We start from the raw sequence: 27957 nt of genomic DNA, 5'->3' as shown, positions 1-27957 counted from the left end.
GGCAGAGCACTGTATACATATCTTAAAAAAAAAAAAGTCCAAAATTCAAAGTCTCTTCTGAGAGTTATGCATCTCCTCTGAGAGTTATGCAATCTCTTAACTGTAATCCCTATAAAATTATAGTCAGTAATCAGATCACATATTTTCAACATATTTTCAACAGCACAGGATATACATTATTGTTCCAGGACGCAGGGAACACAGTGAGGAGATACTGGACCAAAGCAAGACTGAAAACTAGCCGGGCAAACTCTAAACTCTGAATCTCCATGGCTGATGTAGCACTTCTTTCAGCTTTGTTGACTATAACACAATTCATTCTCTTGGATTGGTTCTACTCCCTATTAGCAACTTTCCTTGACAAGTATCCCATGGTTCTGGCATGGTTCTGGGGTCTCCAAGGCAACTTCAACATTACAGAATGGGAAAAGATATTTATCAATTACACATCCAATAGAGGGTTAATACCTAAAATATATAAAGAACTAAAAAAAAAATCACTGAACATTAATAAAATAACCCAATAAAAAAGGGATATTAAACAGAGTTCCTCAAAAGATGAAGCTCAAATAGCTGAGAAATGCTGAAATGTTCAACATCCTTAATTATAGAGAAATGCTAATCAAAACTGCTCTGAGATTTTACCTTATACCAGTCAGAATGTTCAACAGCAATAAATAGATAGATAGATAGATAGATAGATAGATAGATAGATAGATAGATGACACCTAGTTCTGGCAAGGATGCGGGGTATGGGGGACACTCATCCATTGCTGGTGGGGTGTGGGAGACACTCATCCATTGCTGGTGGTAGTGCAAACTTGTACATCCGCTATGGAAACCAGTGTGGCAGTACCTTAAGAAGCTGGGAATAGATCTAGCTCAAGATTCAGCTCTACTACCTTTGGGCATATATCCAAAGTATTCCACATACTACTACAAAGATACTTGTTCAGCCATGTTCATTGCTGCTCGATTCATAATAGCCAGAATTGAAAAGCAGCCTAGATGCCCATCAGTAGATGATGAAAATGTGATGCATTTACACAATGGAAAATATTATTCAGCTATTAAAAGGAAATAACCAAGTCAAGAGATTCCTAGGTAAATGGGTGGAGCTAGGGGGAAAAAAATAATCCTGAATGAGGTAACCAGACTGAAAAAGACAAATGTGGCATATATTTTTCTTTCTTTCTTTTTTCTAAGATTTATTTATTTATTTTATGTATATGAGTACTCTGTCTGAGACACACCAGAAGAGGGCATCAGCTCTCATTGTAGATGGCTGTGAGTCACTATGTGGTTGCTGGGAATTGAACTCAGGACCTCTAATAGAGCAGTCAGAGCTCTTAACCACTCCCTTATGTATTTTTTTTTTTTTTACAGGTAGATGTTAGCTTTTAAGCTTTTCATAGGCATGCTACAATCCATATAATCACAGGGGCTAGGCACAAAGTAAGGAACTAGGAGGGAAGAGAGATCTCTCACAAACAGGAAAATAAGAATATATACTTATGAAGAGATAAGCCTTTGAGGAAGGCCCTTACTTCTACTTCTGGAAACTTACTACAGTAGAAGCTTCTTAAAACGTGTGTGTGTGTGTGTGTGTGTGTGCGCGCGCGTGTGTGTGTATGTATGTGTGCGTGTGTGTGTGTGTGTATGTGTGTGTGCGCATGTGTGTGTGTGTGTAATCTAAATGGAGTCACCAAACAATGAGGAAGACAATGCTCCAACTAGACATCTTTTGCTGCTAAGTGAAACCTGCAGTGCCAAGAATTAGTTACATCTAATTGAGCTATTGTCCGAAGGGACACTATGGAAACCCCTAAATAACTTGGCAATTGTCAATGCTATTACAAACTGATGGTAAGGCCCTATTGATGTAAACAATGCTTACATGTCATTATGTAGAAGTCCAGCTGGTGCCTACCTAGAATTTTCATCCCTACTGACTTGTGTTCATGGTGCTGGAAGGTACTTTGCACATGGCCAGAGGAGAAAGGTAAACATTAATCCAGTTACAAACGCTTTGATCTACAATGGAGACCTGCCTGCATGCTACTCTGGTGCAACAGTGGCACAAATGTTGTGGGAGTGACCAACCACTATCTGATTGGATTTAAAACTCACTCTATGAGATGGAACCCAGGCCTGACACTATCCCAGTGGCTAAGAATCTGAGGCCAGACAGAGCTTGGCCCTAAGGAAAAACTAAATACTATTGTTCTGCTAAAGGAACATAGCAATAAAATGACTCCTAATGATATTGTTACACCTATAGCTCAAATGTCTCACTCAGTCCAGTCCTAAATGGGACTCTTCTCAGGGTTCAGGGAGCTATGTGAACAAGGCAGAGATTATAAACGCCAGAGATGGATGACACAGGAATGTCTTACAGATACAACAGGACTGACAGACATGTGAACTCAGAGACATAGTGGCATGCACAGGGCTTGCACAGGTCCAAGACAGATGGGGTCCCAATGTTGAGATGGGAGAGGTGGGCATGAGCTCTAACAACAACAACAACAAAAAAAACATTTCAATTTGACAACTACAAAGGAAAAATTAGTTTTCTCTAATGGAGTGTCACTGGGTTTATATAAACCACACTTAATGGCAGGCCTCATGCCCAGCAGTAGAAGGCCAACACAAATCTGCATGTTATTTTTGTACATTTTTTTTGGTCTCATATCACTTTTTTCTGGAATTTTGTTTTTATGGGCTTTGTGTATGTGCATGTTTCTTGTGCTTTTATTTGTACTTTTGCCTGTTTTCTATAGAAAGAAGGTATGGAGCTGGATGAGTGGGAAGGTGGGGGAATATCTATAAGATGGAAGAGAAAATCGATCAGAATATACTGTATGAAAATCTATAAAGCCTCTTCCATAAAGGGTTTACTAGGGTTACATTTCCCTGTGTATGGATAGGAAAGAAATAAACTTCGATGGATTGTTTTGTAATATGTACTAATGTGTAATTCATTATGTCAGGCCTGTCTTTATTATTTCTTCACAGCAGATATTTGTACTATAGTGCTTTCATGCATTGGGTCTCCCAGCTATTCTAGGCAGCAGTGAGAAAGGTTTTCTTTTTTTTGTTTTGGAGACAGGGTTTCATGTATCCCACTCACTATGTTGCTAAGGGTGGCTCTGAACTTCTGATTCTCCTGCCTTCTCTTCCTAAGTGCTGGGATAACAGGGATGCACTAAGCCTGGTTTTTGGAGTGATGGTAGTCAAAATTCAGGACTTCCTGTTTGTAACCCTAGCAACCGAGCCACATCTATAGCCAAAGGAGTACCTTTTACTTCCCACTTCCTCGATGGAGCAAACAGAAGTTAACTTTACTTGTTCAAGTGGCAAAGTAGACCGGGTCTTAAACCCAGGAAGTCTGAGTCTGTGTTCTAGGTATTAGGGCTCACTGCACAGGAACATGGGCTTGTTCTTCATTTCAGTAGATACAGATTTTGGCCTAAGAAAGATTACTCAAAGCTGACAATCACTACTCAAATGCATATAAAAATAACATTTATTGGGCTTGAGAGATGGTTCAGTGGTTAAAAGCACTAGCTGCTCTTCTAGAGGACTGGGGTTTAAGTCCCAGCACTCACATGGCAGCTCTCACTGTCTGTAACTCTAGGCTTAGGGATCTAGCATTCTCTTCTGGCTTCCACTGCACCAGACATACATGTGGTGCACAAACATGCATGTAGGCAAAATACTCATATACATTTAAAAAAATTTTATTAACTTAGGCTATATAACAATGATTTAGTGAAATAAAATTAAAAAAACCACAAAAACAAATAAAATGTCTGAGATGTCTTTCAGCTTGAAATTTGTATTCTAGGTTTAGTCAGGAAATTTTCTTAAACGTAACACATAGAAGCAAAATGGTCCCAATTTCACCCCACGTGAGAGGACAGAGGCAATATGGTTGATCTAATGTCCATGTGAGGTGCCCAGTGCTAGCATCCTCTGTACTGAGACACTCCTCAGCACACCTGGAATTCAGGCTTATAGAAGACGTCCACACCCTTCATCTCCAGACAGACTGCACACGCCTGCAGTGAGATGGAAATCACTCTGCTGTGGCTGTCTGAGCTTTGGCAGCATTTTCCAAAATCTTCCTTTTCCATTCTTCATAATCCTGGGTCAGATCTTCATCTTTTGGTAGTTTATGTAGGGTTTCTATTACTTCTATTTCTGTGAGAGAAAGTCAGCAAATGCAATTTTAAACAAGTTTATAAATGGCATAAAAGTAAAAATTGGCAAGTATTTACTTCAATTAAGGTAAGAGAGTAAGACCCTAGAGTGCAGTGTAACATGGCAGCTCTCACTTTTCTCTCCTACACTCTAAGCACTCTAAGACATCAACCACGTTTGTCCCTCAATCCCATCACAACATTATGATGTAGGCGCTAACATTAGTCACAGTTTACAGACTAGGAAAATGAAGCTTGCAGAAATTACATCACCTTTTCAAATGCACGCAGCCAGTAGGTAGTGTCAAACAATTAGCCATTAGTATCAGATTGTTTTTGTAGCTAGAGTTCCTATGTAGGTAACTAGAACTTAATTTGGAAATATATTTTTAGAGGAAGGAAAAAAAAAAAAGCAGCCCATCACCAAAGCTACTTTTCTGGTTATCCAAACAGGGACCTCACACTAGATATCCTTAAATAAAGTAAATGAGTAGTTTGACTCAATTGGATGTTTTCTATCTCCTTTTAGGTCAACTCTATTAGGACTTCTGTTTAACCACTGGGTGGTGTTCTCTGAACCAATTTTAGGTTTGAAGCTGTCCAATTTATGAGTCAGTCTGCTTGAATTGTTTAATTTGCCTAAAGATTTTAACACTGGCAAAGTAAAATATGAACCCAGGTACAGTTTAGTTACCAACATTCACACTTTTCTTTCTCTTCTCTTCTCTCTCTCTCTCGAACAAATTCTCACTGTGTGGCTCTGATTGGTCTAGAACTTGCTTTGTATACCAGGCTGGCCTAGAACTCAGAGATCAGCCTGGCCCTGCCTCTGAGTGCTGGGATTAAAGACATGTCATGCTGTACCAGATATATCTCTAAAAATTAGTAATATCTGTATTCTTTGGCCACTTCAGATATATTTTTACTCACACTTCTGTTACTTCCTTTAATTATTGCTTAAAAGGCTGTTTTGTTGTTGTTGTGAGATGGTATCAATGTGTAGCCCATGCTGGCCTGGAATTCACTATATAGATCAAACTGGCCTTCAATTTACAGCAAACCTGTGTCTATTTTCTAAGCTCGTAGAAGTAATTACAGGTGTGTAAATCATGCCTGGCTTGAAAAATAGGTCTTATCAAGTAATTAGTTGTCAGGCTTTCCTCTAGTGCTGCTGCTTGTCATATAAACTGTTGGGATCAACACAGGACTGCTCAGTGTATAAATTATACTGCATCAGTTTCAGCACCAAGACAGCTAGGGTGCCCTACCTTTTGCTGGTGGTTCAAGCCCTGGCTCCTTTTTCTTCAGTGTTGGACTAAACTCTGGCTTCTTTCTCTTCAGTGCTGGTCTAGCTAAATCTGCAGAGTCTCCTTTTAGAAAAAGAAAAGTTGGTTTCAAGGTTAATTTTTCTAATCAATTTATATTTGGTCATCTAAGTCCTCAGCTGGATGACAGAAAGTACCCAGAGGAGCAAAGAGAGATAAAGGAGCAGCAGATAATCCGGCTCCTCTTGTTCTGGCTGTTTCTTTTATTAGACATGGGATCACTGCCATCCCAGGCAGTACTCAGATGCTGGCATTTAACACTGCAGCTTCTTTCTTTCTTTTGAGACAGGGTCTCTCTGTGTAGCCCTGGCTGACCTGGAACTCACTCTGTAGATCAGGCTGGCCTTGAACACAGAGATCTGCCTGCCTCTGCCTCCCAAGTACTGGAATAGCAGGCATGCACCACCATGCTTGGCTGATACTGATGTTTCTTAAGGAATGTATTTTCTCAGCATAGATTTGTAGAACCATATTTTTCAAAGGTACTGTAGTGGTTGGTTTTGTTTATCAACTTGACACAAGCTGGAGTTATCACAGAGAAAGGAGCCACTTTTGAGGAAATGCCTCCATGAGATCCAGCTGTAAGGCATTTTCTCAATTAGTGATTAAGCGGGGAGGGCCTAGTCTTGGGTTCTATAAGAAAGCAAGCTGAGCAAGCCAGGGGAAGCAAGCCAGTAACATCCTTCCAAGGTCTCTGCATCAGCTCTTGCTTCCCGAACTGCTTGATTTCCAGTCCTGACTTCCCCCGAATGTGGAAATATAAGCTGAATAAATCCTTTCCTCCCCAACTTGCTTCTTGGTTATAATGATTTGTGCAGGAATAGAAACCTTGACTAAGACAGGTACTAAACCACTTTATTCGCAGGGCAGACATGTCAATTATCTCACTAAAAAATTAATAAAATCAGCATTTTCAACCACAGAATACTCACTGTTAATCTGCTGCCCAATCTTTTCTAACTGCTTACACAGTCGATCAAGTATTGTCTTTTTCACACCGGATGTAGTTATCATTTTGGTTTTATCCACCTTTATCTTTAGAATTCTAAAAAACAATTTCATGAATTTGCTTTTTTTCAATATCACCAGTTTTCTGGGCAAGAAAAACAGATTACAAACCTATGACCCTTTGCCCACGAGTTTACTAAAATTCTCCAGGTGTCTGGACTTTCTGTTTTCCAAATGTCATTAGCTGGAAGCTTGCAGATTTGCTCTTAAGTCCTTTAGTTTCTTATTAATCTGAGAGCGGAAATTTCATCAGTTCAGCAGTAAATGGGGCAAATAAAGACATCTGCTACAGCACTTCATGCCTCTCAGATGTTACCAATTTGCTGAATGGACTCAGTATCTGTTAAGTGTTCAACTCGCTTTGAGAATGTTTCTATTTACACAGGAGTGTCACATCTCATTGCCCTACTCCTGTTCATATTCTTTGACAGCAAGCAATTAAAAAGCAAAAGACCTGGGGCTGGAAAGATGGCTCAGCGCTTCAGAGCTCTTGCTGCTCTTTAAGAGGGCCCGAGTTCAATTCTAACCCCCATATAGTAGCCCACAACCACTTGTAACTCCAGTTCTAGGGGAGCCAATGTCCTCTTTTTGCCTCCACAGGCAGCATATATGGCAAGCAACACGCCCCCCTTCCCCCCAGACAACCAACCATTTCGTGTTCAGTTTAATATAGTTCCAAAAGTGGAGTTATTTGACTATTTTCAGCTTCTTTTGTAACATCAATTACATTCCTTCTTCGTACACATACCCTTGTTGAATTAAAAGAATATTATTTATGGATGACAATCACTCCTAGGTATGCTGCTAAAAGTGCCAAATACACCAAAATTAATGACTGGAAACTGAGAAATATATTCTTTAACAGACTACATGATTTTTCTGTAGAAAGTTTCTTTAAAAGTAAAAATAACAAGCTGGGTGGTGGTGGCGCACATCTTTAATCCCAGCACTTGGGAGGCAGAGGCCAGCCTGGTCTACAAAATGAGTTCCAGGACAGCCAGGGCTACACAGAGAAACCCTGTCTCAAAAAAACAAAACAAAACAAAAAAAAAACAAAAACAAACAAAAAAAGTAAAATAACAATTTCAAAGATATAAAAAATTAGTATTTCATGGAATAATTCAGTATGTATACTAATAACTAAGTATTTTGGTGATTTAAATGTAAGAATTTATTTTAGAAATGTTTTGCAGTACTTTTTAAACAATATGCCTGGAAAATCAAACATGATCACTGTCCTGACAGATTTACAACTTACACTTAGTAAAAGTAGGGTCTGAAATGAGAATACCTTGTTTATAGACATGGGTGCCACATGGCAAGTAAACTTCTTGAAACACTCGTTTTAAGTTGGCAGCTATATTATCAGCCAACCCAAGATTCTCATTACCAGGCCACAAACCATAGTGTTACAGGTCTATAGTGCAAAATGTGCTGAGCCGAAGAAAATGAAATGACAAGTATTCTTTGAGGATGAAAAGCTCACGTATTGGCAACATTCCCCAATGGTAAAAGAACACTTAGACTAGCTGCGTGTTGAGTCACACACATTTGAAATCTCAGCATCTGGGAGTCTGAAGCAGGAGGATCATCATGAGTTTAAGGCTGGCTTATGATACATAGTGACTTCCAGGCTAGCATGGACTATACATAAAACTCTCTGAAAGCAAAAACAAACAAGCAAACCCACCACAATAAAGCAATGCCCAAGAACTCTTACTTGCATGCCGAGAGTAGTGAGGCAGTGGTGAAAAGTGGCCTGGACAAGTCAAGATCTGCTCGCTGTGTTTCAGGAAGACCAGACTCGTAGCTAGGAGACAGCAATGTTTGTGAAATTATTTGTCAGGAAAATATTTTAAAGGGACTGAAAATGCAATAACAATTGAGAAAACGAAACAAAATTTGGCCCCTAACTTAAATTGTCCTGACCTATTGTCAGCATTTGTTTGCTGACTGTGCCGCTAACAACTTTTCAGTATTTATTTAGGAGCTGGAGAGATGGCTCAGCAGCTAAGAACACTTGTGCTTTTAGAGACTTTTAGAACTGAACCTGGGCTCAGTTCCCAGCATCCACGTGGTAACTCACACCCATTTCTAACTCCAGTCCATGGGACCTGATGCTCTCTACTAACCTGAGAGCAGCAGGCATGCATGGGGTGCACATACATACATGCAAACACTTATACACATAGAGTAAGTATTATAAAATTATACATACCTCTGCAGTATCTCTGCAGCCAAGTTCACTGCTTCTGTACAGCTGAACTGTACAGCTAGGTCTCTTATTCCAACATTTGAATTTAATCCTAGTAAACACTCAAAAGATTTAAGGCAGCTCTGATACATCATCTTGTTCAAACCAGAGAGCCTAATTAAATATGCCTTTGAAAAGAAAAACACACATTTTAAATTCAGTATTATTCTTCTTAAATATTTATTAAGAGGTATATTAATTATGTTTTTGGTTTTGAGCCTAGCCTTTAATGGCTAAGCCACCTCACCAGTCTGTGATATTAATTATATACTAATTTTATTTAACCCAAAACTTTTCAATCACTTTAAGAGCAGACTATTTCAAAGAATTCATATTATAGAAAGGTACAATTATGCATACTTACAAATAATTTTTTTTTAGTATAGAATAGAGTTTATTCAGGGTATGGGGAGGGGAGTTAAGAGGGCAGCAGAAACAGAGAGGGAGAGTAGAGAAGTAGAAGAGTAGAGGCCGGCCATAAGCATGTGGAGAGAGAGAGGGGAAGGGAATAGGGAGAGGGCAGGGGCAGGAAGGGACAAGCAAGAGTGAGAGAGGAGCAAGAGAGCAAGAGCACTTACAAATAATTTTAAAATGACTAAATAGTATAGCTTGTCTCAGCTGCACAAAACAAACTACTAGGAAAATTAAGGGAAGTACTGGGCGTAGGGTGAGGAAGGTGTATATCTGGAAGGGAAGAAGAACAGGATAATCCGCCATTGTAGGGAGCCAAGTCTATCTTGGGAAATCATGGAGAGCTTTGTAAAAGATATACAACAAAGCAGAGTCACGTTAGAACAGAAAGGAACTTGGCAACAAAGCATTCCAGGGTGGAAAAGTGTTTCCTTTACAAAACTACGACTCACAAAGTGAGAATCATAGCTTGAGGCCAGGGTAAAAGAGACTGAAGAGTTAGATAGCAACAGAAAAGTTAACAGAGCTTTAATGAATAAATACATCCATTATGACACAAGTACTGTGTACATCTACTACATAAAGAAGATAGATGCCTTCTTTAGTCAGAATAATAATCCAGTAAAAGATGGTTTTTATTCTTATTTGATGGATGAAGAAACTGGCAGCTCATGGATCTTGTAAATAATACTGACATTTGGTTTCAACATGTGACTCTTCCTGACTCTAATTTTAAAACATTAAAGATTTTGACAAATTGTGAGAGTTACTCTCAACTGTTAACTTGATGAGATCTAGACTCACTTGGAAAAAGAGCCACTGGGCATGCCTAGGGGAGACTGTGCCCGTTAGATTAACTGAGGTGGACAGACCATTTCTGATGGCAAAATCTCCTGCAATGGGATCCTGTATGTGCAAAAGGAGGAGAAACTGAATTGGGTACAAAGATTACTTGATTTCTGCTTCATGACTGTAGGTGCCACGTAGATTCTTCAAGTTGCTTTGATTTCTGTGTCAGGATAGATCGTACCCTTGAAGTTGATTAAAAACTCTCTCCTGTGATTGCTCTTCCGAAGGACCTGAGTTCAAATCCCAGCAATCACATGGTGATTCACAACCAAACATAATGAGATCTGACGCCCTCTTCTGGAGTGTCTGAGTTCAGCTACACTGTACTTACATATAACCGTAATAATAAAAAAGAAACAGAGACGCCAACAAGAAGATTAAAACAAAGAAACCTCAGGGTCACATGAGATCACTCAAATGTCCTATGGAGCCAACTTACTCTATCCAAGGGGCACTTCCTACAGGAAGCTGCAAGGTCCAGGCATATGACAGCATTGCTGGTTTCTGAGCTACGTGCAGACAGGCTGACACACTTCACCTTAGACAGCCGCAGGAACTCCTCTGCTTTCCTGGTTATAAAGGCAGTATGGTCACTAAAACTGCTGCAGAACTTTGTCAACACTTAGGCAAAGAACTGAATTCAGCATGGTGGACTTGCACACCACCTAACTACTGTGCAAGTTCATTTGGGGCCTAGAATGCACATCCTTTGGAGAGGCGGAAGTTCTTTACATAGAACCAAAATGACTCCAGACTTAGCTGTGTCCAAGCGCCTTCCTTGGACATTACCTTTCCTTCTTACATTATTTCAACAAGTATAAAGAGTTGGTGCAGGCAGATTAGAGTAAATTAAATCCCTTTCTTTCTCTTCCTTAATGACTGGTTGGGTCTCAGTTTCGGCGGCTTGTGAAAACAGTTCTGGGTCCTATCGTATTTCCGGTCAGTAGCCTACGAACTTTCTACACACTTGCCTGCTGTAGCTTTACTTCCTAAGACAGATCCTACAATGATCCTCCCAATCTCAAGGGCTTCGGAAAATGGAAGCTATTTGGGCCACTCTTACCAAATTTTCCCATGAGTGCCACTATTTAATAAATCAGCCCCAACGCCACTGGGCCCTTTCTGGAATTTTTTTTTTTTTTCGATTTTTCGGCACAGGGTTTCTCTGTATAGCTCTGGCTGTCCTGGAACTCACTCGCCTCGACCAGGCTCGCCTCGAACTCAGAAATCCGCCTGCCTCTGCCTCCCAAGTGCTGAGATTAAAGGCGTGCACCACCACGCCCGGCCTTTTCTGGAATTCTTATGCCCTGCTCATCACTTCAGCTCTTCACTCTGTATCATAGTCTACCTTTCTCTTGCCATCTATAGTGATTTGCACAGGGTCTGCCCTGCAAGCCTGGCTTATCCAAATCATCGAGTCTGAAGGAATGACAAGAGCTCCTCCCCGGCTTTTCCGACCACAGTGTATCCAACAGAGCTAGAGTGCTTCAAGGACGACTACATACGTCCTCTCAAACCATCTTCTACAGCCCGAGTCTCGCCCAGACCAGTGTGCGGTCATTCCCTCATCGCCAGTCCCTCATCCGACGCTGCCTTGGGAGGACCCAGGGCCGCAGTCAGGGACGTCTACCCGCACGCAAGGCCACACTCACCTCAGCACACTCGGCTCCGCAAGGCCGAGACGCGGGGCAAGGCGGCGTACCAGCTCCGACTCCATCGCTGGAAGAAATGCGCGCCAAGAGCAATGCGCGCGCAGATTGTCAGAGGGTTAAGACCCACCCCCGGCGGGTCCAGATTGGTTGCGACGAGAGGTTGAGACCGTTCCACACACCAATCCTGGTCATCCTTCTACGCATGTGCACACGATGAGGCGTGGGCCCAGGCGAAGTGGACGCGCAGAAGGTTCTCTCGCTGCCCTTCCTCGGCCACGGATCCCCTTAACTAAGGCTTCCCTTCCTGCTGTCCCTAGTTCGCCGCAGCGTTGTACTATTCTAGCCCCGCCCCGTCCACTACACACCGCCGGCTGCCCTTTCTCCCCAAACCACGCGAGATTTTAAGTGGGCCAATCGAAAAGCCTCTTCCATCCAAGGGCGGGGCTAGAGAGGGCGGGGCTCGGAAGGCTCGGTCACCTGACGGCGGGCGGCTCCGGCGGGGTAGGTGCTGCTGCTTGTGGTCCCCGGAGTCGCCATGGTGAGTGAGGGGAAGCGGTGGGCCTGGGTTGCCGGGTCGCAGTCCACGCTTTCCTCCGGCGGACAGGAGCCTTGCTGGCGGAGTAAGGGGCCCTGCATTTCGATCGAGGCAGGTCCGGTCCAGGCTGGGCCTGCGGACTGGGCACGGGCTGAGGAAGGCCGCGTTAGGCTGCGGTGGGCTGCGGTGGGCGGTGGCGCTGGATTTGGTCGTTACCCCGAGACCAGGCAGCCTCCCTTAGGGGTGTCGCGGGCTGCAGGTTCTGTCTGTCGGTGGAGGCCTGCGTCAGCCTCTTGTACGGAACGGCCACCTTCCCTCTGAGAGTCGGAGTCCCGGGTCTGTGCGGAGTTGGGACAGTGAGGAGCCCCCCGAGCTTCTGAGCTGGCGCCGTAGCTGGGTCGCGCCCAGATGGTGCATTTCCAGCTTTGTGCTCAGCTGTCCTCGGGGGTCCCATGGCCTTTTCTCTGCTGGAAATATCCTTCGGGGGGGGGCCGCAGTGGTCCCCCGGCCTTCCGTGGCCGCAGAGCCCCGTTCATCTTGCAGCTCCTGTCAGCGAATTCTAGGGACCTGCTCACGTGAGTTTCCTGCTTTCTTTCACTGAGCCCAACCATCCGATAGGAGACAGGTCTCCTTTTCGCATTTGCTCTCTGAGGATTCTAGCTCACTTGCTGGAAGCAGTCATTCAAAGGTTTCTCCGCGACGACAGCATGTCGTGATGCTTTGTGGCACTAGCCTTATAAACAGGAACTTCCGCAAAATTCGAATCCTGTTTTCCACAGGGCAAGTTGTCACTTGCGTTATACGAGCATTTGCTGTAGTATGCGTAGAACAGGTAGTGGATTTGGATGTGCTATGCTTATGTCCTTTTTTTTTTTTTTTTTTTGATTTCACTATTCATTCTTTGTATTGATAATTCTATGTGCCACTGCACATACTTCACTTTAAGTGTGTTAATAGGAAAAACCAGCATTAAATCTTTTTGTTGATTTTTTTTTCTCTTTTTTTTGGAATGGACATTTATGATGATCTTGCTAGACTCCGATCAGCTTGGTATTTGTGTCATCTTTGGTTCTGGCTGGCTGAGTTCTGAGCTTTTGTTCCCATAATTTGATAAATATTTGATGTATATTTAATATAATATATTGTATTAAAAGATGTTTTCCCCCCTCAGAACTTTGTACAATTGAGATTTGGCACATGACTGGTGTGAAGTTTAACTTTTTTGTTTTTCAACACTTACTGGTTGACATAGTGTTTTATAATACAAAGCATTTGAAGATACACTATAAATTCTATTTATGTGCCTGGGGAACCAGATTGGACCAGTTTTCCCTGTTAATTTTATTGGAAAATGGAACCTGGGTATCAGTTCTGTCATAGGCAATTTTATGATTTGAGTAGGTAGTTAACCTTTGAGTCTCACTTTTGCATCTGGAGGCAAGTGTTGATATCATTGGTACTGTACTCCTAAAAATCCTGAGTCCAGCACTAACCAAACATCTGGTGTACTTTCAATTTTATAGAATGTGCTAGACACCAGATAGAAATAAATGGCAGAGATGAGCTTTTGAAACACTCTGTATAGTTCTTTGGGTTCCTGGTGGGAAAGAGGTTGTGTTAGGAGCTTTGGAGGTAACGCAAACAGATTTTGAGGAGAATGGGCAGATATTCTGCACAAAGAAAGAATTTTGCCATTTAATGTTCATCGGATTTCTGGGGTATTGCTAAGTTAGTGTGTGTATGGGATCCAGACTGTTAACTTTCTCTTTTTTGCAGTCTTGGGGATTGAACCCAAGGCCTTCAGCCTGCTAGACACAAACTCCCCAACCTAAATTATTTTAAATTTCCTGTTTTCTTGTTATCCTCAGTTCTCTTTGAAGTATTAATTTGTGCTTTCTCATCAGGTTTAAATACTATATTCATCAACATGATGATTCTGTTTATTTTACAATTTATATTGTATTGTCATATTACATATGCAACTTATAAGTGGAGAAACTAACCAACAAACAGGTTCCTATAACCAGTAAAGGTAAATGCTCTCAAACTGGATATAGTAATAGCTAACATTTATGGAGCGTTCATTGCTGAGTGCTGTGCATATTCATAACTTTGTGTGCTTTTTTATTTTTCTAGTCTGTACCAAAAATTTGTGATTGCTTATAGCCCATTTTATAGGTTATTTCCACATAGTAGCCAGCACTGGAAACAATTCATATGTCTATATCGAGTGAATCAATAAATGTATACACACACACACATATACATGTATATACAGATACTGGAATATTACACAGTCTTTAAAAAGAGAGAAATTCTGATAAACGCTTTCATACAGATGAATCTTGGACATAATCCTAGACAAGCCAGATACAAAAGGGAAAATGCTGTGTAGTTCTATGTACATAAGGTTCTTAGAGTAATAAAAGTTAGAGAAAAGGGTAGAACTGCTTAGCTGAGGGACATTGGGAGTGTATGCTAATATTTCTCCTATATAAATTAACGTTTCTTAAGATACTTGTTTTTTAATTCATTTATAATTAAAATAAGCATTTTTCATTAAAAGATTTTAATTACACATGTGTATTCATTTGTATGAGCATGTGACTGCAGGTACTTGTAGAGGCCAATGGTGTTGGATTCCCTGGAGCTGAAGTTATGTTGGTTTCCAGCCACCCAGTGTGTGGATAGTAAGAATTGAGCTCAGGTTATCCCTTCAGTCCTTTATGATTTTTGAAAAGAAATAGTTGTAGGAAACTCATCTTACTAGTTTATGCAAAACAGCACAGGGCATTGCTCGTTACTCAGTTTTTCTCTTTATCTGAAGTGAAGCCAAGACAAAGCTTTTAATTTTTATGTACCATTGTATTTCAGAAGTGGATTTTTGTTGTTGTTGTTATTTAATCTTATACTTATCTTAGATATGAAACATGGCCTTTTTTCATTTTTATGTGAAAATCCTTCTACTTTTTCTATCATTATGCAGAGAGGTACTTTTCCTCTAATTAGTCTTAAAATTTTTTAATGAATTTATGTAAAATGAACAGGTAAATGGGTTTTAATACATTACCTTTGTTCTAAAATATTTTCATTACCTCAAAAGAAAATTTTGTATTCATTAATCAGTGGTTCACCCACCATTCCTCTTCTAAATTAGTAAATCTGTAGATGATTTATCTGTTTAAGATATTTCATATAAGTGGAGTATTCCAGCATGCATTGTGTCAGACTTCTTTCATTTGGTGTAGTGTTTTCTAGGCTTATTTCTATAATATGTGTGTTTCAATACTAGAGACCTTTTTATGGCGTAGCAATAGTCTGTTGTGTGTATACTGATTATCCATTAATTTGCTGGTTAGTTTTTTTAATCAAATATATGATCAGAAAGGTCTAGAATCAGCCTGTCTGTGAAGTGAATGTTTATGTAGCACACATTGTATATGCTGGATCTCAAACATGTGTTTATAATTACATTGTTAGGCATGCTGTGGAAGTAATGTTAACATGGTGATATTTAACATGAAATATGGGTTAATTCTACTTAACAAGGAGAATGAGTTCATTTATAAGCAGAGTTTTGCTGATGACATGGAAGAATAGATTTACTTTGTTTTTAGCTGCTTATCTGTATATTTGAATAGTAGGTATTTGAGGAAACTATCTTTACCTTTTTCTAAGTCATTAATAATTCTAGCTATTTTATTTCCAAGTTGTTTAGTTTTTGTTATGATGGAGGGGGCTGTGGGTTTTTGGGTTTGTGTTTTTGTTTTTTGGGTTTTTTTTTTTTTTTTTTTGGTTTTTCGAGACAGGGTTTCTCTGTNTAGCCCCGGCTNTCCTGGAACTCACTTTGTAGACCAGGCTGGCCTCGAACTCAGAAATCCGCCTGCCTCTGCCTCCTGAGTGCTGGGATTAAAGGTGTGCACCACCACGCCCGGCTGGGGGCTGTGTTTTTATAAACTCATTTTTTGGTGTAAAGTAGACTAAAATGTAGGTGAATGTAGTTGAGAGGGAGAGAGAAGTTATTAAAAATTTAAATTTATACTAGAATTATCATAAGTTTGGCTTTACAGCTATGTTCCAAGTGGATGTACAGCATATTAGCAGAACATAACTATAAACTCCTACCACAGGTTTCTTTGATGCCAGATATTTTTTGGTCATTTTTAGACAGGGTCTCACTAGGAAGTTCTTGCTGTTCTGGTACTCATTATGTAGACCAGGCTGGCCTTGAACTCAAAGAGATGTGCCTGCTTCCATCTCCCAAGTGCTGGGATTAAAGGCATACATCACCATGCTGGGCTGAAGCCAGAATAGACAAATTTGTTTGAGATATGAAGCTAGAAAGGGCCTTTGGTGAAAGTTTTGGAAAAGGATTATGACTAAAACTATGGAAATTAAAAATCCTTTTTGACAGGAGAAAGTGCTTATGAGCCACTAATGAAAGTATTTTTAAAATCTTCATTTTAGCCTACAACACAGCAGTCACCCCAGGATGAGCAGGAAAAACTTTTGGATGAAGCCATCCAGGCTGTGAAGGTTCAGTCATTCCAGATGAAAAGATGCCTGGTAAGTATGAAAATGTGAAAGATACAGTTGTATGCTGTAAATTCCTAAGCAAGCACCACCGGTTGTAAGATTATATCATCTCTGCTTTCAGACAGTCTTGTCACCGCCAGCAGCTGTCTCATCTTCATCTGTGTTTAGCACTGTAGATACTTATGAACAAAGAGCCCTGCTTCCTCTTAATTTTGTGTGCAGTGATACAAAATTCAGTTATACATTGGCATATTAACATCTAATTTAAGTATCTGAGCCTGTTTCGTTTAAACCTTAGACCTGAGGAGAATTTAATATAGAACGGGTGTTCAGTGAATACTTAATGAATGAAAGATTTGAATGCCTCAATTTGAATTATTCAGCTAAGTTTATTTCACCTGAGTATCCTGAGAACTTGTGAATATGTACTTTTATTGTGGGAACTAGCTTAAAAACTATACTTAAAGATACATACATGTGGTCAATACCTCTGGAGACAAAAGAAGACCATGAACTTGAAGCCAGTTCTGGTTTATGTGGTGAGACCCTTAAAGCACAAAAACTTAAATTACATATATACTTGTTTATATGTTTTTATTATCTAAAGATAGGAATAATCTGCGTAAGTACTTTATATTCTGTGTGTTAAAGTTTAAAGAATTGAACCACATAGGCAGATACTTTAAGCTAAAAGTTGCTGGAATAATGACGATACTTTGTAAAGTGTCTTACATTTTCATGTAGTATATGTATGTATTTGTGCATGTGTATGGAGTCCAGAGGTTGATTGATGTCAGATGTTTTCTTTCAGTTGCTCTTGATCTTATTAACAATTTCAATCTCTCTCTCCTCTCCTCCCTCCCACTCTCTCTCTCTCTCTCTCTCTCTCTCACACACACACACACACACACACACACACACACAGAACTTAACTTTGGTTATTTTTGTGCTCTATTACCTTCTTTCCTGCTAAAACCCTTCTTTCCCTGTTAGGTTACATCTTTTATGTTAATTATGTAGGGTTGCATGAGTATGAGTGAGGGGTTAGATCCCAGAACATGAGCAACTTATGACATACTCTGTCCCAGGACCCATTAAAAGCCTCTAGTCACTCAGTGAGCAGTGGAACCTTAGCTCTTCCTGCACACAGGGTGAAACAGTGACAGATCCGACATTGTATAGCTGTCCATAGCTGCAGTGAGTGCAGTGGCCATATCAGGTCAGAAGACTGTCTCACTGCACTCCTCCCCAACTTATGGCTCCTAGATTCTCTTCACCCTCTTCTGAGACGGTTTGTGAGCCTTGGGGACAGGGTGGAGAACTCTGCAGTCACTTTGGCCTGTTGGGAGTCTCTGTATTCGTTTCCCTCCACCTTTAAAAGAAGTGTCACTGATGAAGGTAGAGAACTGTACTAATTGCAATTGTAATTATAAGCACGTAGAAGGCAGTTTGTTACTGTTTAGCAAAACAGTAGTAGTAGGTTTTTCTCCAAGAACCTTTGCCCTTTCATTAGATTATTTATTCTTTAGACTCTTTTATGTGTACGAGTGTTAACTGCCTGTCTGTATATGTACCTGTGTATACCTGGTGCTGGTGGAGATGATGCCCTGGAATTAGAGTTAATGGATGATTGTGAGCTACCATGTAGGTGCTGGGAATTGAACCCAGGGCCTGTACAAGTGCTCTTAACAGTTCCAGTCATGAGTTGTTGAGGTTTATAGTACTGTGATGAGGGCCTTAAAGCCAATTAAGAAGTGGTTGGTTACTTCTATAACATTCATGACTACTATTGCACCCATGGGCACATCTTGCCATGTCAGTGATTCTCATCTGGATAAGACTGTTGGTGACTTTCTTCCCCTAGTATCACATCTTCTGGTATTATGAAAAGTAGCCAGTTGAGAAGAAGCTTTCTGATCAGTTAATAGTTTGATTTTCCCAAGTTTCCCATTTACTGCAACTGGAATATGTGCTCTTTTCAGCAGTAGGATCTTATCACTAAGTTCTGGTGGGAAAAGCATGAACAGTAGCAATAGCATATATGTATTGTTTGGGGGCTTCTGGGACTTTGCTGACCAACACTCATAGGGGGATAGCCTATACCTGGCTTAGAACTTTTTGTTAAGTAACCTATGGCTTCGAAAGGACAGTTATTTCCCTGTGTAGGGTACCCCAGTTAAACTCCTTATAAGACTTACATATTCTTTTTTTTTTTTAAAGATTTATTTGTTTATTTAATGTAAGTAAGTACACTGTCACTCTCTTCAGAGGCCAGAGGAGGGTATTTCAGATGGTTGAGAGCCACCGTGTGGTGGCTGGGAATTGAACTCAGGACCTCTGGAAAAGCAGTCAGTGCTCTTAAACACTAAGCTATCTCTCCAGCCTGACTTACATATTCTTAAATAAACGTATAAATAATGAGTTGCCATATAGTGTCTTCATACATCCTCAGTGTTAGCTATCCTTCTGCAGCTTCCTCCTTTACCCTTCCCTCCTGTCCCATCCCTTGCCTTATATAAATCTTTCCTCCGTACCACTGTGTTCTGCTGCACCCTTTCCTCAAGGCCTTTCTGCCTTCCACCTCCTCATCACCCCCACTACTACCCTAAAGCCGCTTTCTAGTTTCTTAGTATCTACAGGCATTCCTAGTTTAATGCATCTAAAGATTGAAGGCAAAGAACCACATTTAAGAAGGAGCGTGCAGTGTTTTTGTCTTTCTGGATGTTTGTTACCTTACTCAGCATGATGCACTTTTTTCCAGTCCCATCTATTTACCTGTAAACCTCATCTTTTTTTTTTTTTCATTATCATTGTTTTTAATGAAGAGAAATGATTAAAATTGTAAAGGAAAAAATGGGAACGGGATGGCAAAATCTTAGCAGCAAAGTGGTTAAACAAACTGAAAATATTAATGTACAAACATTAAAATATTAAAGCATGTACATTGCATATAAAATACAGTACCAAACCAGGAGATGCACTATAGTGACTAGTGCTTAACAGAAAAGAAAAAAAAAAGATTAATTTTGTTCTTCTCAGAAGTATATGCACAGTTCATTTCCATGGCATTTCCTATATTGCTAGCAAGTTATTTTCTTTAGTTATTCACACCTTGCTCCAACCTGAATTATAAACCCAGAACTTACAATATGAATAATCATTCACAAGGAAAACCAGGGCTCTACTTCAGCAAGAAAAAGGAATTCTCAAAGTTAACAGTCTGCTCTAGGAAACCAAGCTCCTCTGAAAACAGCAAGGGTGAAGATCATCTATATAGAACTAAGTAGAGACCAGCTTTGGCAAGAATCTCAGCAGGCACCTTGACCTTACAGGGTGGACTGGTGTGGGGCTAAAGTTCTAGGGCCTATCTATGTCTTATTATATTGTGTGTATTTTTCTTGCATGTGTATCTTTGAGCCACATGTGTACCTGGAGCCCTCAGAGGCTAGAAGAGGTTGTCAGGTCTGATAACCTAGGACTGGAGTTACAGACATCTTTGAACTGCCATGTGGGTATTGGGAATTGAACCTGGGTCCCCTGGAAGAGCAGCAAGTACTCTTTACTTCTGAGCCATCTCTCTAGCCCTTTGTTCCCTTTTTGACCTCAGGGTGCCACTGGCAGTGGGTCCCAAGCCTCTCTATATTTTCTCATCTCCGAATGCAACCAGTAATGGGAAACGATGTTTTGGTAACTTCTGTGACCTTAGATAATGACTGGCAGTGAGTTACTAAGTCTTCACCCACTACCTGGCTTCAGGTTGTCACTGCTGCGGGGGCTCTAAGTTCTGATTTTCCTCCCTGATCTTGGAGAGTGACAACAGCAGGGTCCTAAGTACCAGTGGCCCTTCCTCACCTCTCTTTCCATCTATTTTTTGAGATGGCCTCTCTCTCTCATCTGGAGTCCACTGAATAGGCTAGACTCCCTGTGAGCCCCAGGGATCTGCTGTTGTCCTCTTTAGAGTTTGGATGACAGATGTGTGCTGCCAAACCCCAGTTTTTTACCTGAGTGGTGGGGATTCAAATTCAGACCCTTGCATAGGAAGCACTTTACTCGTGAGCTATCTCCTTAGCCCCATTGTCTTACATTTTCTAAATCTTAATATTCTCTTATGCCTTATTGTTTTGATTTTCTTATCAATAAAATTGGAAAGAAAATTAAATGTTTTAGAAAATGAGTTTTCTCTTGTTTTTTTTTTTTCTTTTTCTAAGAATGTAGAATGTTTCTTACTGTGTTTCAAAAATTGTCTATATCTATGAGTGAAGTGGGGCATATGGTGGTTATGAAGCTTTGAAGAACACAAGGAAAGACTTACATGACTAATCATTGCACACGCTACAAAGAGCCTGAAGTTCTGGGACAAAGCCATTGTTAGGATAGTTATCTTGCTTTAGCATGCCTACTTTCTTTTTCTTTCTTTTTTGTTTGTTTGTTTTTCCGAGACAGGGTTTCTCTGTATAGCCCTGGTTGACCTGGAGCTCACTTTGTAGACCAGGTTGGCCTTGAACCCAGAGATCCGCCTGCCTCTGCAGGGATTAAAGGTGTGTGCTACCACATCCGGCTGCATGCCTACTTTCTTGACTACAGGTCAAATGTGGACTTTTAGAACTAGTTTCCTAGTTTGTAGAGGTTGAAAAGTTTGAAGTTACTCTATGAAACATACTGTCTTAGTTATGTAAGCCTTGCAAGCTTTATAGCCCTGGTGAGGACTTAGGCTTTTTTTTTTCTTGTATTTTTAATTTAAATTTTCAATAAAGAGAGACTTGTGAAGTTAATTTTTATGTGATTAAAATAAGTGTTGTAGATTCTTAAAACTGTGTAACAGGTGTTTGGTTAAATAGAACCAAGATAAATGTTTAGGTAAATTAAGCATTCTCGTCTTTTTATTTTTTTCTTCCGTTGGAATTTCTGTAGGACAAAAACAAGCTGATGGATGCTCTGAAGCATGCCTCTAATATGCTTGGAGAACTCCGGACTTCTATGTTGTCACCAAAGAGTTACTATGAACTTTGTATCCTTTGACTGTTGACGGATAAACACTTGGACCATATTTATTTATTGTTTGGTTTATTTTTTGTTTTGTTTTTGTTTCCTCTATGTAGCCTGGCTGTCCTGGAACACACGTAGATCCACCTGCCTCTGCCTCCTGAGTGCTAGGAGCAAAGGCGTGTGCCACGATACCTGGTTTATATTTATTTCTTGATAAGGCCAATTTTGTTGTTGTTACTGGATTTGTATTTAAAGCAGAACCTATACAGATTTATTAAGAAAAAAGTGAGAAAAGAACTTGAGAGTGGGAGGGCCTTTAAGGCCTTTGTTTATACTATATTGTTTTATTTTTATTTATTTTTTACTTATTTATTTATTTTACTTTATATGTGTCTTATCTGCATGTGTGTATATATCTGGACCACACTCATAACTTGTGCCTGCAGAGGCCAAAAGAAGGCATTGGATTCCCCGGAACTGTAGTCAGAGATGGTTGCAAACCACCGTGCTGGTACTTGAACCCGGGTCCTTTGGAAAAGCAACTAGTGCTCCCCTCCCACCCTGCCTCCTCTGAAATGGATGCTTATTTCTTAGCCCAGGGTAACCTCAAACTTACAGCAGTCCTCCTGCCTCAGCCTCCTGAATGCTAGGGTTATAGGGATGAACCATCATGCCTGGCTTTTCGTTTCTTATTAAAAATGTGTGGGGTCAGTTCTATTTTTTTAGACAAAATAGTTCTCCTCCAGGCAGATAGATATGTTAAATGAGAAAAGTGCCCCTTTTTTTCTAAGAATAATCCTTCCTTCACCACCACCCCCCCCCCTTTTTTTTTCAGTGTTGGCTGTTGACCTTAATTTTAGACAGGCAATTTGCCAATTGAACTAAATCCATACCCATATTTTTAAGTTTCACAAAATAGATTGCTCTTAATTTTTGAAAAAAATTGAAGCCATTAAGTGGCATTTGTTATCTGTTTTTTTGTTGTTTTTGAGGTAAGATCTTGTTGTGTAGCCTTCCCTGGCCTCACAGTGATCCTCTTGTGTCTGCCTCTTGTGTGCTGGGATAGCAGGTGCATGCCATCATGCCTGGCATTCCCCCTCAATTCCCCTTTTAAGATAATGAGGTCGCTCTTGCACTTTTGTGTTTAGCTGATCCTCACCTTCAGCCTCCCAAGTAGCTTGGAGGTTGTTTGTTTGTTTTTGAAACAGTGTGTTATGGTATAGCTCAGGTGTAGAAGAACTTGCTATTCTTCTGCCTGAGTGCTGGTTTCAGACATGTGCCAGCTTGAAAAAAATTATCTAATTTACTTTTATGTGTATGGCTGTTAGCATTGCATGTATGCATGTAGCTGGTGCCCAGGGTAGTCGAAAGAGAGTATCAGATCTCCTGCAACTGGGATGGTTCTGAACTATCATATCATGTGGGTATTGGGAACTGAACCCAAATCCTCTATAAGAGCAGTGGGTGTTTTTCACTGCTGAACCATCTCTACAGTCCAATGAATCTTTATTTCAAAGTAATAAAAGCCAACTGAAATTCTCTCTTCCCTTCTAACATCCATCTAAATGTAAAGTACCTTATAAGTGGGTTTTTTTTTTTTTTTTTTTTTTTTGAGCTCATGGTCCTCCAGCTGCATCCTCATGAGTAGCTGGTGTTGTAGCCATGGACCGCTGTGCCAGGCATTCCAAGTGTGCGGTTTTGTTTTATTTTGTCAGTGGTGGAAATCAAAATAGAAAGCTTTTCTTGTAAGAGGTAAATGCTTCCACTACTGAGCTTAGATCACTAGCCCTGACTAAAAGTTTGAACTATTCCAACAGTAGTTGCAGCAAACTTTTTTTATTTTTGTTTGTTTTATTGTTTTTTTATTAATTTACCTTTATTCTTAATCCTTAATCATAATTAAAAGATATGGCTATTTCTGATGAACTGCACTACTTGGAGGTCTACCTGACTGATGAATTTGCTAAAGGAAGAAAGGTGGCAGATCTCTATGAACTTGTACAGTATGCTGGAAACATTATTCCAAGACTGTAAGTAATTAACATATTTTATAGCCACACTTTCTAGGCTTTGTGTTGTGGTCAAGTCTCATCCAACAAAAGTTAATGCTAGTTTAAAACTCATACTTGCATTTCTTGCCTTATAATAATATATTTTTTCTTAGAAATCATCCCTCTCTTTTTTTGTTGACAGCATCTCATTGCTTTGAATTCATGATCTTCTGGCTCAGTCTCCCAAATGCTGAGAATACAGGCATGAAGCACCATGACTAGCTAACATTGGTTTTATTTAAGAGGCAGACATGTGACATATACTGTAATCCCAGCTCTTAGCTGCAGAGACATTGCTGCAAGTTTAAGAGTAGCCTGGTTTACATAGCAAGTATCTAAGTTAGCTGGGCCTGCCATAGTAAGAAAGAGCAGGTGTGTGAATGAGAAAATCAAAGAGAAAGAAGTGAGTAGCAATTTCCACAAGCAACCATGGTCATCATAGTCTAGAATATTAGAAGGACAGTGCTAGAAGCAATTAAGTTTCAATTTCTACACTATATGAAGTAGCCTGATAAAACTTTTTATGGTTCCACTGGGGGTGTGGATCATCCATTTGTTGAGCATACTGTATATGTTATCTACCCTTCAGTCACTTAGTAACCATCTTGTTGTTGGAAAAGCTGTGCTGCTGAGATAGCCTAATGCTACCCCATATTCACTCACCTACTATGTTATTCTCAGCATAATCATTATTTCATCTCACATCTTTGCAAGAATGGTGAATACAGCATAGTAAGATAGAGGAGAGACGTCATTCACTTATGTTATCTTTTATTACAACATACAGTTACAGCTGTTGTGTTAGTTACTGTGGTTAATCACCTTGGCTAATTAATACACTTATAAATGTAGATGTATAAGGGAAAGTAATGGTACATACTAGCTGCAGTTTCAGTTAGCAGATCAGTATCTTGGGTCATATTCTTCATGAGTTAAGAGGGGACTGACCACAGGAATCAGTCAGTGATTTTTTTTTTCAAATAGTTTTTGTAGTTATATTTAAAGGTAGGTGATTTTTCTCCCCATAAAGAATACTGCTTAAAACAATATAGTTTCTGTCTTGTTTATTTAATGTTTGTAGTGTGTTTGAATACAGTCAAATTTTCACATATTCTGTCTCTAATCAAATGAATTTTTTACTTCTCTTAGTTATCTCTTGATCACAGTTGGAGTTGTATATGTCAAGTCATTTCCTCAATCCAGGAAAGATATTTTGAAAGATTTGGTAGAAATGTGCCGTGGTGTGCAGCATCCGCTAAGGGGTTTGTTTCTTCGAAATTACCTTCTTCAGTGTACTAGGAACATTTTACCTGATGAAGGAGAGCCAACAGAGTAAGTAATCTTGGTTTAGTTGTAGTGTTCCCACCAACCCCGTAGTAAAATGTCTTAAAATTGTAGAAAAGTATACAGAAATATGACCATGGGTGTCAGTAATTTGTGTCTAGACTTTCATTGAGATATATAATTCAGTGTGTGTGGTATGACATAAAATGTACTCACATTCAATTATATATTTAGAAAAAATATTTGCAAAATATGCCTTTTTTTTTTTTGGTTATTCAAGACAGGGTTTCTCTGTGTAGCCCTGGCTGTCCTGAAACTCACTCTGTAGACCAGGCTGGCCTCAAACTCAGAAATCTGCCTGCCTCTGCCTCCCAAGTGCTGGGATTAAAGGCATGTGCTACCACTGCCCGGCTCTGGAAAATCTGCCTTTTAAATTTTAATTTTTTGTTGTTGTTTTAAGGCAGGATTTTGCTATGTGGCTTTGAGTGGCTGGTACTCACTGTAACCTAGGCTGGCCTTGAATTTTCAGTAGCTCTCCTGCATGCAGACTCTCAGATGATGGAATTTCAGGCATCTAATATAGTCTAGAACATTTTCCCATTACATTAGACAATCTTTGTAAGTGTGCCTTTTAAAGGTGTTAACTAGTGGGGAAAAAACTAAAAATAGTTTGTAGAGACCTCTGTTTCTTTTGTGGCCTCCATTCTAGCATTAAAATCCATGACACCTTTTTCTCCCAGCAATGGCAGATTGCTGCTAGGTGTGGTAAACTTTTTATGTGATGGATCCCAGATTGGAGAACTAATAATTTCCTCTTATTTAAAGTTTATCTGTTTTTTAAAATTTCTAAGACTAATAGTAGGGTTTTTTTTTGTCTGCATCAGTCCCTTTGTAAATACATTATTATGTATGTGTGTGTGTGTGTGTGATGATGTGTATGTGTTTGCATGTGTGAATTTGTGCCATGGTGTGTGTGTGTGTGTGTGTGTGATGGTCAGAGGACAACTGTGCAGTTGATTCTTTTCTTCTAACTACATGGGTTCTGGGACCAAAATCATACCACCAGGCTTACATGACAAGTGCCTCTGCCCTCTGAACCATCTCACTAGCCCTCCATTCCTTTTCATTTTGAAAAAGATTCTCACTGTATAACTTGTGCTTGCCTTGAGCATGTAATCCTCCTCCCCCTCCTGCCTCCCAAATGTCCACATTACAGGCATGTGCCACTATGTCAGGAATCAGTTACTACTACTACTACTATTAACTACATATTAAACTAAACTATACATAAAAGATGGAGTAGTGTACAAAGAAGATGATGTTATTATTATAATTTGACTGTGAATTTTAAATATTAGGCAATCAGTAAAGTATTTGAAAAACTAAGTTCCTGTCTTAGAAGATGTAGAAAAATAAGGTCTTTATTCATAAAGCTAATATTTCATTTGAAGCCAAAATATCTTAACAATAAAGTGGCAGTTATCAGTCTACCCTAAATGTCAAGTTTTGGGGTCTTTTAAAGATTTTTTCATTTTTGTTTTTTAATCAATTACCTTTTGTTGGACATTAGTTTTGTCAGGATATGGAATGATTCAGCTGTAGTTGAACTCTTTATGGTAGGAGCTGGGAAGCCATCCATACTGCAGTATGGATGCAGTGCCCTCCATACTGACCCCTCTTCAGTGGTGCTGGGTCATCATGCATGCTTGAGTTCTTGTAAGAAGTGTGGTAGCTGAAGAGTAACAGAAGCTCCCAGCACCGTGTGAAGCCCTGTGACGCTCCTTTACAATATGGGTGCTTTACAGATGCTGTCACTGAAGGGGCCATGCTAGTCCCTGTACTGTTTCCATTTCAGTGTGTGCTACCAAACAGAGCACATCTTGTTATATTCTAGTGAGTTGCCGTGAGGGCAAAGTCCAGTGAGCTCAGCACAGGGAGTCATGGAAAGTGATTTGCCCCTTAAATGTATTGTATTCTCCCCCTAGCATTTATTTTTTATGCTAGAGTCTATTCTTGAAATTTAACAATAAGCCAAATGAAATGAAGCTGAAAGTGCTTTTTGAAGCGTGAGTGGTTGTAGAGTAAGAAGGAAACGAATGGAGGAGGAGTAAATTGATCCTGTCATGTGTACTAAGATTTTTCTAACTTTTTCTTGGCAGTGAAGAAACAACTGGTGATATCAGTGATTCCATGGATTTTGTACTACTCAACTTTGCAGAAATGAATAAGCTCTGGGTGCGGATGCAGCATCAAGGACATAGTCGAGATAGAGAAAAAAGAGAACGAGAGAGACAAGAACTGAGAATTTTAGTGGGAACAAATTTGGTGCGCCTTAGTCAGTTGGAAGGTGTAAATGTGGAACGCTACAAACAGGTTCTTAATCTTTTTGTTGTCATTTTTTTCTTACATTGTGAGATATAAACTGAAAATCTTATTTTAAATGTATTTTTGTTAAATTGAAAAATATTTCTGGCCGGGCGGTGGTGGCGCACACCTTTAATTCCAGCACTTGGGAGGCAGAGGCAGGCGGATTTCTGAGTTCGAGGCCAGCCTGGTCTACAAAGTTAGTTCCAGGACAGCCAGGGCTATACAGAGAAACCCTGTCTCGAAAAACCAAAAAAAAAATATATATATATATATATTTCTGGTTTTTTTACTAAAAAAGATCTAGATAAAAGTACTACCATGTTTACGGGTTAGAGATTCAGTATTGTCGAGGTAACAGTTTTACTTAAATATAACTATAGATTCATGCAGTCTCCGTCATATCTACCTGTCTGACTGTTTTATAAAGTCAATAAACTGATTCTAAAATATGTGAGAAAGAGAAGAGAACCTGTAATACCCACAGCAGTTTTGAA

General features: G+C 39.9%; 2 protein-coding genes across 2 annotated transcripts in view; one reads left to right on the top strand and one right to left on the bottom strand.

Moving 5' to 3' along the window:
- Positions 1 to 3727: 3727 nt before the first annotated feature.
- Orc6 (origin recognition complex subunit 6) lies at positions 3728 to 12059 on the bottom strand. The gene is made up of 7 exons (XM_021169342.2): positions 11705 to 12059; positions 10492 to 10621; positions 8757 to 8920; positions 8259 to 8348; positions 6463 to 6575; positions 5474 to 5575; positions 3728 to 4206 (listed from the first exon to the last, which is right to left on the bottom strand). Exons 1-7 carry the CDS (start codon positions 11767 to 11769, stop codon positions 4082 to 4084), a joined length of 789 nt encoding a protein of 262 aa, XP_021025001.1. The 5' UTR covers positions 11770 to 12059; the 3' UTR covers positions 3728 to 4081.
- The window catches only part of Vps35 (VPS35 retromer complex component), a 39339-nt gene continuing 23276 nt past the window's right edge, over positions 11895 to 27957 (top strand). The window contains exons 1-6 of the mRNA XM_021169341.2: positions 11895 to 12242; positions 16707 to 16805; positions 21687 to 21783; positions 23668 to 23791; positions 24962 to 25144; positions 27256 to 27469. Coding sequence (XP_021025000.1) covers positions 12240 to 12242; positions 16707 to 16805; positions 21687 to 21783; positions 23668 to 23791; positions 24962 to 25144; positions 27256 to 27469 — 720 coding nt within the window. The 5' untranslated portion in view covers positions 11895 to 12239. The remainder of the gene's footprint in view (positions 12243 to 16706; positions 16806 to 21686; positions 21784 to 23667; positions 23792 to 24961; positions 25145 to 27255; positions 27470 to 27957) is intronic.

Source organism: Mus caroli, chromosome 8 (assembly GCF_900094665.2).
Source record: "Mus caroli chromosome 8, CAROLI_EIJ_v1.1, whole genome shotgun sequence".
In the NCBI taxonomy this organism is placed as follows: Eukaryota; Metazoa; Chordata; class Mammalia; order Rodentia; family Muridae; genus Mus; species Mus caroli.
This window is presented reverse-complemented; position numbering and strand designations above follow the sequence as displayed.

Bases quoted from the DNA above. Each gene is read 5' to 3' on its own strand.
- Orc6 (XM_021169342.2), bottom strand. From the start codon at position 11,769: ATGGAGTCGGAGCTGGTACGCCGCCTTGCCCCGCGTCTCGGCCTTGCG. The intron at 5,576-6,462 runs GTGAGTATTCTG...TTTTTCTAAAAG, and splicing joins GATTGGGCAGCAGATTAACA to GAGACTCTGCAGATTTAGCT. The intron at 4,207-5,473 runs GTAGGGCACCCT...TTTCTCTCACAG, and splicing joins GCTTGAACCACCAGCAAAAG to AAATAGAAGTAATAGAAACC.